This window comes from Chrysoperla carnea, chromosome 1 (assembly GCF_905475395.1).
Source record: "Chrysoperla carnea chromosome 1, inChrCarn1.1, whole genome shotgun sequence".
Taxonomy (NCBI): Eukaryota; Metazoa; Arthropoda; class Insecta; order Neuroptera; family Chrysopidae; genus Chrysoperla; species Chrysoperla carnea.
In genome coordinates, this window is record NC_058337.1 from 92,390,373 (window position 1) to 92,408,218 (window position 17,846).

Here is a 17,846-nt window from a genome sequence, read left to right on the forward strand (position 1 = left end):
GCTTATTTGTTTTGTTTTTAAGTTACTTGAAAAGCAATCGTTGTGTACTTTTTATGTAAGAAATTGGTTATGAATACAGGGTGGCTTTTTTAAAATAACATTTGCAAAAAATGTGACAAAATTTTCAATTAATTCTTTTTTAAATAAAAACTCTTCTTCACATTCTACGAATTTTCACAGATCACAAAAAATATACATTAAAACATTTTTTTTCAGATAGTATAAACGCACTCTGTATATGTGGAAGGCAAATTTACAAAGACAGTGTCCACTTTAAAAAAGCTTCGTTCATAATCGGAGTATTTCCTACCCATGGCCGTTAAATATTCAGTGTTTTAATTCGTTGGTTGTGTGTACATTGTCTCAACTCTATATTTACTTATTTTTTGTTCTTATCTCGTTTTTTGCATAAACCTTCTGTAGGTTGATACGTAATACAACTCCATTATATATTCTTGAATTCAGCGCGTTTTATTCATTATTATATGTTTGTCAATTATTATTGTGTCTAAATTAAGGTTTCATTACATGCATAATACATATATAACAAGTTTACCTATTATTAGCTTAGATATACTATGTTATATATCACAAGTACCTAGACTTCAAGTCGGTTGTATTGCTTATATCATATGAAAATTAACCGTCAATAGCTAAGGACTTCGGTGACTAGATCAATGATTTCTTGGCTCATTGAATTATTGTACTCATGATTTATATTACGATACAATTTATTTTCAAAAATTTGTTTTTAATAAACTAGTCGTTCGCCCGCGTCACTGGTCGATTTTCTTGATACTCCTTGTCTCTTCTTATCCCGCTCCACTCATTCGACGTCATAAATCGCTTCGTTAGCCTGAGTTTGTTTTTCCTTGACATCCTCCTTGCAGACGTGCAGGCTGTTCTATAATTGGTTGCAAAATTCCGGACTTCTGGAATAACCTTACCAAAACAAATGAAAAAGCTCTTTACCAAATTTTGGTCGTAGGCTTAACTTTCGAAATGTAGTTATGGGAAAATTTAAAAAATCTCCACCCATGAAGCCTCACACGACCTACTCACAGAGCCCTGAAATTCAGTATAGATGCTAACTTGCGTATATGGAGGGGGTAATCAAAAAACTGTAAACTAATTTAATTGAGGCTTTCTGTCGTCCAAATAATTCATTTAAACATTCGGTCATATATGGTGTACCAAAAGAATGGAAACTGCTAGAGATCTCGTAGAGAAAAAATGAAAAATAACTGAAAAATGCAATCCAATGGTGGCCTTGGATTTGAACTTGAACATAACCTCAAAGCTACAACGAACCAAAAATCAATTTTTGAAGTAGGAGTCCGCACTTTTATTTCAGATTTGAACAGAGCGAACCTTGGCCATGGTCTTCAAGGTCATTCTAAGTTGTTTCTTGCAAAAGTAACTCCTGCTTAACAATCATATCTGACATATTTTTCAATGGGTAATTCAATGATACCGTTGAATTTGACCTTTAACATAATCTTAAAGCTACAGCGAACCAAAAATTGATTTTCAAATGGGAACTCCTATCCTTAATTGCGGATTTGGAAAGAGCAGAATATTTAACGTTGTTAACAAAGATCTTATTTCATAGGATCTATTTATATGGATAGATCTGTTTATACGTTATATAGGTACACATTTAGATATGAAATTAAGTATATAAACCACTATTACTATTACTAAGAATTTGACTGATCAATAATAAAACTTGATGAATATTTAAACGATTACTTTCCTTTAAAAGTTTATAAAATATATCGATTTTTTAAAATAAAATAATTATTTTATTTTCATTAATTTCATTTTAATTTTCCTACAAAAAATCGATTCCAAATTTTATGATTGCTCCTCAGAACTCCCATACTCTCCTTTACGACGATCAAATTTGACAACATATCTTAGAGGCACGATCACTCACAGAGCCCTGTATCGGTGCCAAAATCACAATGAGCTAATTCGCGCCGTGCGTGAGTTTTATTGGAGGCTTTTCATGGCAACGATACACTACTTTAATTATAAAATTGTATGGATGCATATATAATTGCATGGTTTGCATTTATAACTTACATTGAAAATTTAATATTATTGGCTCACAAATTTAAATAAATAATTATGATAATTAACATTTGAAAAATAATATTTGTGCAATTTGATTTCTTATTTTCACAATTTTTAATGCATTAAGTTTAATAAATTAGTGTTTTTCAATAATTTTAATTTGCGTCCTTTATCGCCAAAATTTTTCACTGGAAGCGCTAGTATCATTTTTATTATCCCTACCATGACTACGCACACAACGAATTGTGTTAGCATTTTAAGTTACGTTTTTCGAGGTGAAAGCAATAATTCCTCTCAGATACCTAATACATTCAGTCTCACACATATATAAGTCAAGTCAACCATAAGGCTATAAGTATTTCTATAATAATAGATAGATTGCTGAGTGTGTAAAAACAACTGAGATATATACAACATCTATATACAAACGCATATGTCTGTTCCACAATAGAAAAGATGACAGGAGATTATTTTAACAAATTCATCAAAGTAAAAGATGTTCTGAGTTTGATGCCAATATGGTTTACATCAACAGCAAGCGATTTGATAAAGAAGCAGTTGGCAGGTCTTTTGTTGAACAAAAATATATCACCGAAGTTTTGCAAATATGCAAATATTTAACTACGATATCCTCTCTGAATATAGTTGACTTAATTCCTTGGGCACAAGATAATTTTTAATTGTGTATATATTTTTTGTACCATTTTGCACAGTTTTGTTACTTGATCCACGAATATAACGTCCAATCCATATTCAAGGACCGTAGGGAATTTTAACTTGCTTGACGAAGAGTTTGTAAAAAAAATAAAAGAGTAATTTTCAATATAAGTTTCTTCATAATAGAGGATTGTTAGTTTTTCAATAATATTTAGTGGAATAATATGATTTTTTCCGTTCAAAAGTTTCTCAATTAACCTGCGATTGAGATATAAGAAATAAAATATCTATGCTAAATTAAACTGTACTTGAAAAAACAATATATAAATACCGAAAACAATATTCGAAATTATTACTCAGCCGAATTTCAATTACCTACTATAACGAAAACTTTTTAATTGACTTAGCCATATTAGTCCCTAGACTATGGCCTGGTTTTATCGAATATGTTGCAAACACGTCTTCTTATTATTACTTCCAATTTTACAAAAATTATTACTGAAAATTAAATTTTTTTATATATTTTTTAAAAAATCGTGATTTTCAATTCAACCCGACCATCTCAGTCAAATTAAGTGATCGGAATCTAACGTCATAACCTGAATTTTTGTACAAACCTTTATTTTGATAGTACAAATGTTGTCTCAAAACTCACATATGGTCACGGTTGCGGGTCTTTAGATATTCAAGATCAAAGTCTCGAAAATCAGTTATTTGTGTATATCTCGTTTTTGCCTTCCATCATATTAAAATTGATTATAAAAGTTGTAGAGGATAAAATTTTCCTACAAATTTTGCCTGAAACTTTTTTTTGGATGTTGAACCGTTTTTAAAATAGAGGGCACAGAAGGTTTTCCGCTCAGATAAACTTCAGTGCTGGGTCAATATTTATAAATATAAGGTATTAAATAATTATTTAAGTAGTATTTAATGAACTTTTTATTTATTTATTAGATTTTAATTTAGGTTTTTTCATGTGTGACTTTTGAGACACAACATTTGTACTATCAAAATAAGGGTTTGTACAATTCAGGTTATCCATTAGATTCCAACGGGAAACCCTAAAATGATTGGAGTAATTCAATTGCAAAATATAAAATACAAAAACATAAATAAAATATTTTTAAATGAATATCTCAAATGACATATGATATAACATATCTAAATGACATATTCAATTATCTTTGTGCAAAAAATCTTTAGATAGCATAAAAATAATAATACATATGTATGTCTGGCAACATTTATAACAAAGAAGATAGTGAAATAGAGAGTACTACCTACATTACATGCATATTAAAATATCCTTCTAGATCCACAGAACAGATATAAATTCTTAGAATAAAGACTTTACCTAAACTAGAAAATATAGTCCTTTATAAATATACTCCGCCCATTCAGTTGTATATACATGAACAGTATCTAATTAAATTAATCCTTACTTTATAGTTATATCGTAGCATTAATACTAACCTACCCTATGTACTAACCTGTAACTAGACCTAATATATTCGTAGAGAGCACACCATAAGGTCGATCAATTGAGTCGATCATAGCGCTCGATGTGGACAAAATTTCGTTAAATCATGCTCACTAAAATAATTTTATATTTATATTTTGAATATAATAAATGCCATTTATATCTGAAAGATTAAATAAGAATATATATTTCATAAATTTAACGGCAAATTTTAACAATAACAGTTTTTGACAGATAAAATCTGTCAATTTGATAGTTATAATCAACTTATATTGTAACTTTTATATTAGAAGAATTAATTAAGGACTTAAAGTTCTACTTTTTTAATAAATAATTGGCTTCCAACACATATTAACTAATGTTCTAAGAGCATGGTTTCATACTGCCACCAGATGTCGTTTTCTTCGAGCTCTCTACGAATAGGTCTAGATTGAAACAAAATTATTAATCGAATTTATTAGTTCGTACAACTTTTACATAAAATCTATTTTTGTAAGCCCTAGTAATAATTTTCTAACTAGTAAATGTTTTTTGTGGCTACAAAACTAATTCAACAAAACTAAACTACTCAAAGAAATATAACTTTTAAACTATGTGATTATTACCTACAAAACTTTCATTTAGAAAACTTTAATAATAGTGGTAAATTTCATAAGTTGCATAAAATCGGTGGATGGTAAGACGCAAAAATTGTTCAAACCTTTTGAACAAAAACAAAAGTTTTACTTGCTTTTCAGATCTCATTTTACCTTTATAACACAATCATTACATCAAAAACACAAATCTAATATAATTATACCTACTAATGTGAAGGTATTTAAATAAGACTTGTAGCATCGTGACGTAGACACATAAAGAATCTTCTGTTTTAAAATAAGTTTTAAAGACCTTGTTACACTTTCTATGTAATAAGAATTTCATTTCTTATGTCGAACTTTTCTATTATTTTAATGTGAGGTTCTCTATTTTAAAATCACCTAATCCATCATCAAAATAAGTGTAGGATTTGTATTGTATGTTTTTTAATCCTCCTTTGAATAATCTGCCAGATTTTCATTCGTCTTTTCAAGAATATAGTTTCTGCATTCAACAACATTTTATTCCTGGGGGGCAGGCCTTCTCTCAAGTAGCTATTTTCCTCTGAAGATTAAAAAAAGATCTTCTAGATGGCAGGTTATATTTGTACTCCCTAGTGTTGTCATCCAGCGGATCTTTTTTTAATCTTCTGAGTAAAAAGGCTAATTAAAGCATTATATTTTTTAAATAGTATTTATAATAATTTTTAACTAACTACATAAGACAAATTATAAACATTATCATATTATCATTAAATCCGGACATACAATAATTAATAATTCCAGGCCTGTTTCCTCTGAAGATTAAAAAAAGATCCGCTAGATGGCAACACTAGGGGGGGGGGTAAAAATATATCCTGCCATCTAGAGGATCTTTTTTTTAATCTTCAGAGGAAAAAGGCTAATTTATTTGTTGGCCAGAAAACATAACATTAGCGGACAATTTATTGGGAATATTATATAGTCATTTAAAATGTGACAGAAGGTCAATAACGTACAATAGGTCTTTTATTTAAATAAAGGTATAGAAACACTTATTCATATTATTGAATCGTGCGTATATCTTTATATTTTATACACAATATAAGTTTCAAACACATTTTATCTTCAAAGATATAGCTAAGATATTAAATTTTGATATACGCCAAAGATGTGGGTGGTAACATTTTTATAGTTACGATCTGTCTGCAGAAATTACTTTTACCCTTATTAATATTCTGTGTGTATTTTCAAACAGATTCAGAAACAGGTTTAATGAATTTATTATTTTCAACATAATAATACATCCAACCACCCAGCTTAGCTTGGCATACGCATCAGAAGTCAAGTTCAAAAAAATTATTTGAATATACACAATTTTTGATACTGGAAAACGGAAAAAATATTATTAAAAAAAATTTCATTAAAGTAAATATATTATGTATTTTTCAAATATTTAATAAAGCTTTTACTTTCTTTCTGTTTTTTATGAAAATATTTTTACCTAAAGCAGTTTTTTTACAGTAAAAACTGTTTTAATGCATGTGAAGTATTTCTACCTTTCTGAGATTTGTTTACGTAATGAATTTGATGAAATACTTTTCACGATATGCATTTGAAAATGACTAGAAAATATAGACCCTAGCCGTTGTTTAGTATGTTTAAATTCCTACCAACCACAAAAAGCGAAGTTAAGAGTTGTTAGAGTGTTCAATGCTCAAATATGGGCAATAAGATAAACTCTCCTAGAGTTTATATCTTTCGCAATAAGCTTCAAGAAATTGGAAATCAATAGCAGAGAAGCTATTTCTTTAACTCTGGTCTGCGTCATTTTGAATTTTTTCGCCATTTCTCAGAAAATTGCAAAATAAACTTCATGTGGTTTTTTTTTTTTTTTTCAATTGTCCAAAATTATGTTAGAGATGAGTTCTTGGGATAGAATTATTTCAGCGTGGTTTTAACTTGTATAGATATTTAATTTTGTTCAGTAGTTCATCAATAATAAACTTTAGTTGTAAAAATTTTAAAACTCTCCATGACCCAAATCAATTTTTAAAAGTATACTAGCATACGCCTAAAAACCCTTCTTAGATGTAGTGATGTGAAGAAAACTAATTTGACTATTTTGAGCTTACGCGTTATACTTTAATTTTGGCCTTATTTATTCGCTATTTACATCAGAATCCACAGTTGTCTGAGTTTAAAAGTTGCATTCCATTCTTTGTTTTCTCTTTTAGTGTTTAGTAGTAATAGTTGCACACACGATCAGATCCCAACTTATTTTGGAATATACCATAATCTGGAACCATAATCTACTCTCTCTACAGAGTATTGACTGTATTTTCAAAGACATACTTTCATTTTCAATTAAATTTCTAGATATGTATTCATGTATTCCATTAAATTTCCACACAATGTGTTTCTATGGAAATATTTATCTTTGGGGAATATTATTACTTGGATATGCCTAGAATTGTTTTGTTTAGAAATATCGATAGCACAAACAAATGAATACGTTAAAAATGTACTAAAACGTATATCATTAGTATACGTTTGTTCGTCGAGAGAGCTCGTCGAGAAAAACAATAACACATTAAATTTCATAAAAAATGGATGTTTAAACAGCCAATACATTTGGGAATATAAAGGATGATCCAAATTAGGTTTTCTTACTTAACATTTTTTTATACACACAAAATATAATATTATCTTAATTATATTTTTATTAATCGGATATTAAGTCGACTTCATTTAATATGAAAAATGATGTCAGCCAAATGGAAATTCTGCGAAAATATTATTTGTTTCGGGGAGTTAATTGCTCTAACTTGGTGCATGATAGCACGCCCGTAACGAGGTTACATAGCGTCGGTGGCAAGTATTTAGGTTGTACCTTATATATATCGGGATTGGCTCTAATGACAATGATGATTTCTAATAGTATTTAACATAAGAGTAAAGGTAAAATGGGGGACAGTTGCCATAATCGCAGTGTTCTTAAAGGGTCTGCAGTATCAAAATAAAGTATTGATTTCTCTCTACTTTTCCGAGCAAAACAAGGAACTCATTAAAAATGATACTGTCTATTCTCTATAAATGATACTGGCGTATTTTGCATAAGGAACTGATTAACCTCCAAAATCGAAAATTTGCTGATAATAAATAAAGTAAATAATACAGAGTAATACAAACAAAAGTGGATTCAAATTGTAATTATTATTAATATATTCGGTGTTCATTAGATGGTATCAAAAAGTACCATATGGGCAATTTTCATAAACCAAGTATGTAATTCTACTAATTTTGCTCTATAACATCCAAACATTATCCAATTTTGATAAACCAAGTATGTAATCCTACTAAATTTGTGATCAAAGTTAGCCTAGCCCTAGTAAGTTTCAAGAATGTGGTGTCCTGATCTCGGAATTAAGCACATAAGTGAATAGCTAGCGAAAAATTGACATCACAGCTGAAAAGAATTGCCCAAAATTAGTGGGTTTCAAAAAAAATTCCAATAAGATCGGATCAAATTTGCATGTGTTATAAAAAAAATCGAATTTTTTTACTTTATGACGTCATCAAAATCCAAAAATTTTTATTTTGTTCTATCACATCCAAATTTTATGTAATTTTGATAGACCAAGTATGTAATCGTTCTAAAGGGTCATACTTTTCAAATTTGTTATCAAAATTAACCTTGCTCTAATAGGTTTCAAGAATGTGGAGTCCTGGTCCCAAGCATTTTCCCCTTCGAATATAATCAATTTCCAAAAATATTTTTCAAATGAAACGCTTTTTATAGATCATATTCTCAACGTAAAATCTCTGATTGGTTAGGAAACTGACTTGACTGACTAAAATGACTCTGAAGACCTAGGATATATTTGAAAATAAAATAAACTTTCCTTCAATCTCAATAATTTATTTCATATTTTTATTATGAACCCAAACGTGCATTTATTTGAAATTGTTTGTGTACCTTTTATGTAAACAAAATCCCACATACATTACGTGTGTAAAGAAATAAAAAAATTTGAAAGATTTGTTATTACAAACTTCGAATATAAAACAAAACGTAATATTCACTTCGATAAGATGTAATCTTAATCTATTTTCTCATTGGTTTTTCTGTTTTGTGTTTAAATAGGGCTTATTTTCAACAAAATAACTATTCGCACCGTGTGTGAGTTTTATTGGAGGCGTTTCCATGGTAACGATACACCACTTTAATTATAGAATTGTGTGGATGCATATATAATTGTATGGATTGCATTTATGACTTACATTGAAAATTTAATATTATTGTCTCACAAATTTAAATAAATAATTATAATTTACATTTGAAAAATAATATTTGTGCAATTTGATTTCTTATTTTCACAAATTTTAATGCATTAAGTTTAATTAATTAGTGTTTTTCAATAATTTTAATTTGACATTTACTATAACATGAACATGTAAAGAATTGCAAATTAGTCATAACAGCCTTCTTTATCGCTAAAATTTTTCACTGGAAGCGTTGGCATCAATTTTATTGTCCCTACCAGGACTACGCACACAACGGATAGAATGACAAATTATTATTTAGGTAAAATGTATTAAGTACTATAGATGTTATAAACAATTACTTTATCCTATAATTTTAAAACATTATAACAAAAGCTTTTAATTTAAAATGAAGCTATATTTCATCGGATATATTAATCATACATACTTACCTACTCTCAACATGTGTCGCTAATATAATATATTACAAAAAAAATTTGTAACGTCAAAATATTTTTAAAAATATATACTTTTAATAACATTATACTTCACAACTTAAATTTATGAGAAATTAATTGTGTTGTCAAAAGGGTATGTTTTATTTTTCTATAAATTATTTTGATTTTCTATGTACTTCATTCGATCCTGGTTGAATGAAAATTATCCATAATCATACTCCTTAACTTGATTAATTTAAAAAATTGATTATAAATTATTAAAATATATAATATCATGATTTATAAGCACAAATAAGTACCACCTTTGATAATTTTCGGACCTGTTCGTCGAGTGTATAAATTCTTTGTCTTGCGAGTGATCGAGACCCATTCAAAACTTCTAGTCTCTTTGTTCATCATCTCGGATCTGAATGAGGAGATAGCATTATCCCCTTCCCAGTATTTTTATGTTATAGTCAAAGTAATAATTATAACAATAATGATACACTTCAAGTTGAAAGACATTTTTCTCTACTCGAATATCTGAATAAGCATTTTATATCATAAATGTACAGGGCTTTTGGAAAAAAATTTTACTTGAAAAGATGATCCGAAAAAAATGTGTTAAAAAATGTATTGCTTTAGAGTTTAGAGTGATGTGTAAAATAAATTGTGTAATATATATTGTATTGAGTTATATAATATATCATGTATGATATAACAAATTCAATTTAATGTGAAAATGATATTTACCTATCTCGACATGTTATATTATTTATTATTTATACATTTTTATTTTTATTTTGTATTGAAAAACTGTGTGAAAATTATTTCCATATAAAATATAATTCGTTATATATGTTTCATTTCTATTATTTGTTTACTTGCAATGGAAAATCAGTCATGGGAGTTGTGAGAGAGATTTAGTATACATACACAAATTTGTGATAGGAATTTTTCAATTTAAATATTCCCCGTCAATCACTTTTATAGTTTAGGTTAGGTTAGGTTATATCGGATGTCCACGAAGGGCACACTTAGGCTATAGAGCCCATTGTGTTGCCAATTATGTGTTTTACCATCTTTTTCCGCTGATAATTTCATTTATCAGCTCCTCAATTTAAGAGGCTGAGTGCACCTCCTTCATGAATATACTATGCACTACACCAGCCCATCACAAGTATTAATTAGATTAATTTTGTTGCGACGGCGGAAATAGAACCCGCTACCCTTTGCATACAGCGGACGGAATTGGCTACGCCTTAACCAACTGAGCTAATAGGGCGCTTTTATAATTTCGTACAGATAAGTTAGAAACGAAAGAGTGGTAATTGAGAATTTGCATGACAATGGAGATATTTAAAACCAAAATTAGTCAGATTAGTAGATTTTATTACTAAATTTAGCACATCATCTTAATAATTAATTTTGAATCTCAAGTTTGAGTTCCCGTGATGAAGTGTATTTTTTTCATACTTTTAATTGATATAAATAAGATAATTTAATTGTTACTTGCTGTACTTTAATTTTTACACAGTCAAATACTATACGCAAAAATTATTTACTTGTTACAAGAACATTAATCGTCAAGTAAACGGGTTTTACTGCATTCCGGTAATTTTTACTGTGTAGTATGTCAGAAAGAAGTGTATTTTTTTTACAATTTTTATTTAGAATGAGCAAAATCAGACTTGGTCTTGTAAGTCTTGAGAAGAAGATTTACGAATGTTTTTATACCCTGGTATATATTTAATATATCAGAGTATATTAATAAATATTGATGATGAAAAAATTTTGATGTAACACGATAACTCAAAACCAAAGGAGTTTTCGAGTAGAAATTTGTATAGTGTATTCAGGACGTAGAAAGTAACTTGGAGATTGTAAATGATCAACATAGGACAATTCAGTCATGCCAACTTATACCAATGGTATCAACATGTGAGCTTCAACTAATAAGTCTGGTGATTCCAATTTATACCATGCCCGTCTGATAATATTCAGGTCAAAGGAGTTGATTTCGGTGGGAAAATTTTTTGTTTAATATTAGTAACTAAGATACTAACAAAAAGCAAGTAGAAGTACTATAAAACGAAAAAAATTTTTAGTACCTAATTTGACAAATTTATCAACCTAACCCCGCCTATGGATTATCAATATCTCATTTTATATTTTTACTTCAAAGTAAATGGTTTAAAATTTCAAAAATCTAAAAAAAAAAGAATATGATAAAAGTAACCACTCCCTTGACAAAATCGAGCATCCGACACTGACTTGCACTTATTGTAAAAAAGGACTTGGTCAGATTTTATTTGGTACTCTTTTATAAGCCAATTTTTTAAAAGCTTCTCTTACGTTTTAAACAAGTATACCAACTAAGATAAAAGAAACCCCGCAAACAACTGGTTCGTATAAAACCTTTAGTTGAGGGTCAGATCATGCATCGGGACACAAAAGTTCAATTTTTTAATAAAAAAAAGTGCTTAATCTTTTGTTACGAATTAGCTTTATTAATCAGTTTAGATCATAAAAGTAATTAACAAGATATATAAAATATTAGGCAAAAGTAATGAATTCAAGATCAGGCACAATATGAGACGCATAACAGTTTTATAAAATAAAGAACTACAGAACCATTTTTTTATAACCAATTCTTCAAACTTAATCCTTTCATTACTATTAATTATAAAAATGAAATGATAGCTTGAGGCTTGTAAAATAAATATTCCACCCTGTAATATTCGTTATTTGCATGTCTGTTGCATATACGTGTAATAATGGTGAGCCATAATAATAATCAGTCTTATTTTTCAATATAAATTTATTGTCAATTATTATTATTATTAATAATAATAATAATAATAATAATAGAACATAGTTAAGATAACTAGATCTTATTTACATAATGTTATAATATACAGAGTGGTTAACAAAAATTGTCTCACAATTTGTTTTCTTGTGAATAAAAGTTATTTTGCGAATAAAATTTTATTCAAATTCTAATTTTAATAATGTTGCTTTGCAATATTATAATATGTTACCAATAAAATAATCTCAACATAAAACTATTACATCCCACTTTTTATTCGGAGGGTAAAAATGCTTTAAATTATAAATAGAAAACAACTGTTTTAAAGACGATGATAGATGGCATTTGTGACACTATGGCGCTAAAATCTTAATCTTAAAAGCCAAATAGTTTATTAAATACAAGAAATTACCTAAATTTTTTTTACTTTATTATTAATATTTTGTATATTTTTTGATTTCAGACGGAACAATTTACGCTGCTATGGATATTATTAATAATGATTGTAATGGGTAATTCAGCTGTTCTGATTACATTATTATTAAATAAAACTCGTAAATCAAGAATGAATTTTTTTATAAAACAATTAGCTATTGCAGGTATGTAAATTTTTTAACATTATATTTATTTATTATTATTTTAAAAAATTAGTTAGTTTGTGTTATATTATAAATACATACTAGACCGACCCGTGAAGAATTCCGCAGTAGGTACCACACTAAATACAGCGATAATGATGAGTAGTAATTTACTTTATTTTTATTTATAGACAATTTTATTGCAGATTTGATATACAAACAACATAATGAACAAAAGGAAATAATAATTTAATAATAACAAAAATAATAAACTGTATTCAAAAAAAACAATTTTACATAATATTGAATCGTTCCAAAAAAAGAATCATTCGCACACGTTTAAGTGTGCGTACATGGTCAGTTTTAATTGTACTTTTAAAGCAAAAAATTTTCCAACAAATTTTTCGCTAGTTTATGGGAATTACCCTGAAAAATAAGCTACAAACGTAACATGATATAAAGTATATTAAAAGACTTACTCAATATATCAGCAATTATTTCGTATTCCGGCCAACCAGCGATGAAAGAACTACATGGAAAGTGACAAAAATTTATTAGCGGAGAATAAAAATTTCCACGTTAAACGTCATTGTATTAAAATAAAGAGATTAGTCTTATTCCTGGGATAAAAGATCCACGCGGAAAGTGTTTTTCAAATTTCAAAAATATATAAATAAATAATAAAATAACGTACTCTGGCAATAAAAAATCCACTGGAAAATTGGCAATAATTTCAATTATAATTATCATGTATGTTACCGGGGTGTAAAATTTTGCACGGTATTATTTACACGTCATTCATTTTTAAATAATTAAATAATAAAATAATCCATTCCGGGGATAAAAAATCCACAAGGAAAGTGTAAATTAATTCAAAAATCAAAATATAAGTTTTAAATCAGTAGCCAGCACGGTAAGCTTGAAAATGACCGGTAAATCATGAAAAAACAGGCTAGAGAAGTAATATATAAGAAATATAATATGGTATATGGTAAATAAAATAAATAAATAGGTATGGATTAGTACAAATATTATTTTTAATCCAGAATAACATCGCAAAATTAAAGCAGAGTTGAAACAGACTAAAAACCCGTTTTATATTTTGAATTATTTTTTTGATGGTTTGGTTTCTTTAATTTTATAATAGAGAGAAACCCAGCATGAAAAATTGTACTTAATAAACCTTTGTCCTTTATTGCTTCAAAGTAAGTTCGTTATTGAGCCGAACCTTCGTGTGAAATCAATTTTTGGATGACATAAAGAACTACGAAAATATAAAGAATTTAAATGTACACAGAGAAAGAAAGGAAAACAACGCTTGGTGACATTATAATCTGCATTGTCATAGAGACTACATATAAAAAACTGCATTGCAAGATTAAGACAGAAAAGAATATTTAATTGCTCATTTCAAATTTCAAATTTTAATGAAGGATCAATTTTGATATTTTACTTCAATTCTTTATCGTAATATTAAAATTCACAAAAAAGAAAATAAAAGGCGATAAAAGACGCTGTTATGACTAATTTGCAGTTCTTTACATGTTCATGTTATAGAAAATGTCAAATTAAAATTATTGAAAAACACGAATTAATTAAACTTTTTCAAATATAAATTATTATATTTATTTAAATTTATGAGACAATAATATTAAATTTTCAATGTTAGTCATAATTGCAATCCATACAATTATGCATTCATACAATTCTATAATTATAGTAGTGTATTGTTACTATGGAAACGCCTCCAATAAAACTCACACATGGTGCGAATACGTTACTTTATAGAATGTGAATTGCATATTATATTATTTATAAATTATTCGTTGTGTGCGTAATCATTATCTATTTTTTCCAGTTATTATCTATTTTTTCCAAAACCTTTTTAATCGTAATTTTTAAAAAGGGAAAAAATCCAAAATCAAATTATTGAGAATTCTAATCTTCATTTAGGGTAAAAAATTGAAAACAATAAATGTTTATCCAAAATGTTTGTTAATTTGAAAAAAAATTGTTCGGTTCATTCCCTTCTTAAAACCCACTTTATTTTCACTGTGTGATACGAGCATTTAAATTTTCACCACTTAGTTTGCACGGAATATAATAAATAATAGAATTTAATTGGAATTATTCTCAAAACATTGGCGCCAGTTCATACTAGTTTAGTTGCCATTTCAAAACTTTACTATACATATAATATTCAAACATGAATATGAAAAGATTGTTACAAATTTATGTTCTCTTGTGTTACTTTGATGTTTAATATTTTGACATGTTTAACTTTTCCAATTTATCGATCATATAATTTATATTTCTTCACGAGATTATGTACGTAGAGGCACTAGCAAAGCAAGAGTTTCTTCTCAATATTTTCTTCACTGAAAAAAAAAGATTTATTGACTCAGGAAATTTTCTTTTGAACAAACGCAACTTCAATCAAGAATTTAAAAAGAAGAGAAAAATATTTTCGGAGGAAAAGAAATGTACTTTTAGCACGAACAATTTCTTGGAGTAAAAAATTTTTTTTTCTTTTGAGGTAGTTGTCTTGCTATGGGCATATCGACAGAAAATTCTAAATTTGTGTATACTTATTCGGAATATAATAATACAGTCAATTGACCGTCTCTAACTCTAGTTAAATAAAATTAAAGTTCGGATAATTAACATGGAGAGCATAGGAAAGGTTGCGTTTTGTTGTGTTTTTAACAAGTTTTTTAATTCCAGAAAAAAACTAGATTTAAGATATTTTAAAAAAACTAACTGAACATTCATGAATTTGTGCATTTGAGTTTAAAAAAAAAAACAAAACTATTGACCGCTTCATTCTTGAAATATGTCACTCAAAGTTGTTTAAAAGTTTTGTTGACAGAAACAATTATATTTAGAGTATTAGTAGTGTAAGAGAGATGTCTTATACAGAGATTATATACAGAATTACAGATGTTTATTATCATGCTATTATCATACAGAATACGTGATAAATGGACAATTGAGTTAAAAGCATATTAAAATTAATACTTATTTGAGTGTGCTAAGCATATCTATACGTACATACCACTGCTGTATGATGTAGTATACTATTTTTACAATATTGTACAAAGACAAATACCATAAAATTATTGAGCCCAGACAAACATTTTTTCTGTGTTGGAATTTTCTAGCCGATAAGATACTCAGGACCCGAGATAAATTGAAAAATTTCTTTCTATTTGAGATTGCAACGGAATTTTTCAAAGCTTCCACCTAAATAAAACTTTACGCAAGTAATTGATACAATAATTAATTACTTATATGAAAAATGAAAAGAACTAACATTAAGTTATGAGAAATATCTTTATTTTAAACTCTTGCTTCTCTTTATATCCCGAAACCTCTTTGAATTTCAAAATTTTCTTGCTCAGGAAATACCGCAAATCATTGTTTTGCTAATTTTAAATAGACATTATTTGTTTTATTGATTCGAGAAAGAGAAACATTAATAATGATATAAGTTTCAATCGAATTAACAATAGCGTTTATAATTGTTGCGTTTGTAAATATTATAGTACCTAATCTACTGAAAGCTGGTTCTTAGTATTAATTATCATCCGATTTGTTCCAACCACGAACAACAAACGTAACAACCAGTGATAATCAACCAAGTAACCTTAAACTAACTTAATACAACAACAATATGTTTGTGTTATGTTATCAAATACTATACAAGGCAATTATCATTTATACAAATTAATTCAGTTAGTAGAGCTCTAAACTAAAATGGGACAAAACAATAACTGGAAAAAATGTAAGGCAATGATTTTTTTCGTTTCTGAAAAGAAGGCCAGAAAAGAAAGAAACAATACCAAGAGTTTATATAGCGACTTTAACAGTCAGGAAACATAAATAAAATTCGGGGGCTCAAATCTTCCCAATAATGGTCCTCGACTGTTAAAATCGCTATATGTAAACTACTGGACATGTTTCTTTCTTTTCAAATTTTATTTAACGGCTTTTTGATTCATCATTTTTACAATTTTTTTAAAGGGGTACCCTTTGCAAAAATCAAAAAAATCGGCAAACAATTTGTGTTTTGGAATTTGATGAAACTCAGTGGATGGAGTAATTTTTATCCAAAAAGTATAAAAATCCGGTTACTTTATTGATTGGATGCAGAGTTTCTGAGATATCGCAATTTTTGGATCGATTTTAGTCCGTATCTCAAAAACTGTTCGACCAGTCAACAAATGCACCAGATTTTTGTACTTTTTGGGTAAAAATTACCCTTTTTTATTAAGTTTTATCCAAATTGGATATAAAAAAATTTCGATTTTTAACAATTATTTTAAGGGGTGCCCTTTTGCAAAAATCGAGAAAAACCAAAAAGAAATTTTGTTTTGGAATTTGATGAAACTCAGTGGATGGGGTAATTTTGATCTAAAAAGGATAAAAATTTGGTTAATTTAATGATTGGACCTATAGAAAGTTACAATGTCAGCGAGTATCATGGGCAAAACTTATTTTCAAAAGTTTTCCCCATAAAAATGTGAACAAAAGGAAGGATAATTGAGGGCTAAAACGTGATAGCAAAGCGGACGGGTATCTGCTAGTCTTGTTATAGTTTTGGAGAAACAGAACACAAAATTTTTACCGATTAAGATTTTAATCGCAAGATAAGTTAGGAAAGTGATTGTTGGAACTTGTGTGTTAATTTTAAAATGACCATACTATTCAGAATACTAATTTTAAGGAAACAAATCTCAGGATTTGAAGCGTTAAGGTCCAAATAGGTCCTCAAAGGGAAGGTCAATCTAAAGGAAATATTGTGAGATTGTTTTAACTTCACTTGCTACAGGTCATTTTGACAAGATATTTGTTATAATAGTTCATCGAAGCGGGTGGGTAACAGCTAATAGAAAAATATAGTACCAACTGCAACTATATCACATTTACTAATCTTATATATTAAGTTAATTTAGTATAATGGAAAAAAGTTGTATGAATTATCAA

General features: G+C 28.1%; 1 protein-coding gene across 1 annotated transcript in view; it reads left to right on the plus strand.

The window, feature by feature from the left end:
• The window catches only part of LOC123292172, a 167,345-nt gene that overhangs the window by 65,253 nt on the left and 84,246 nt on the right, over positions 1-17,846 (plus strand). Inside the window, exon 3 of the mRNA XM_044872734.1 lies at positions 12,746-12,881. Coding sequence (XP_044728669.1) covers positions 12,746-12,881 — 136 coding nt within the window. The remainder of the gene's footprint in view (positions 1-12,745; positions 12,882-17,846) is intronic.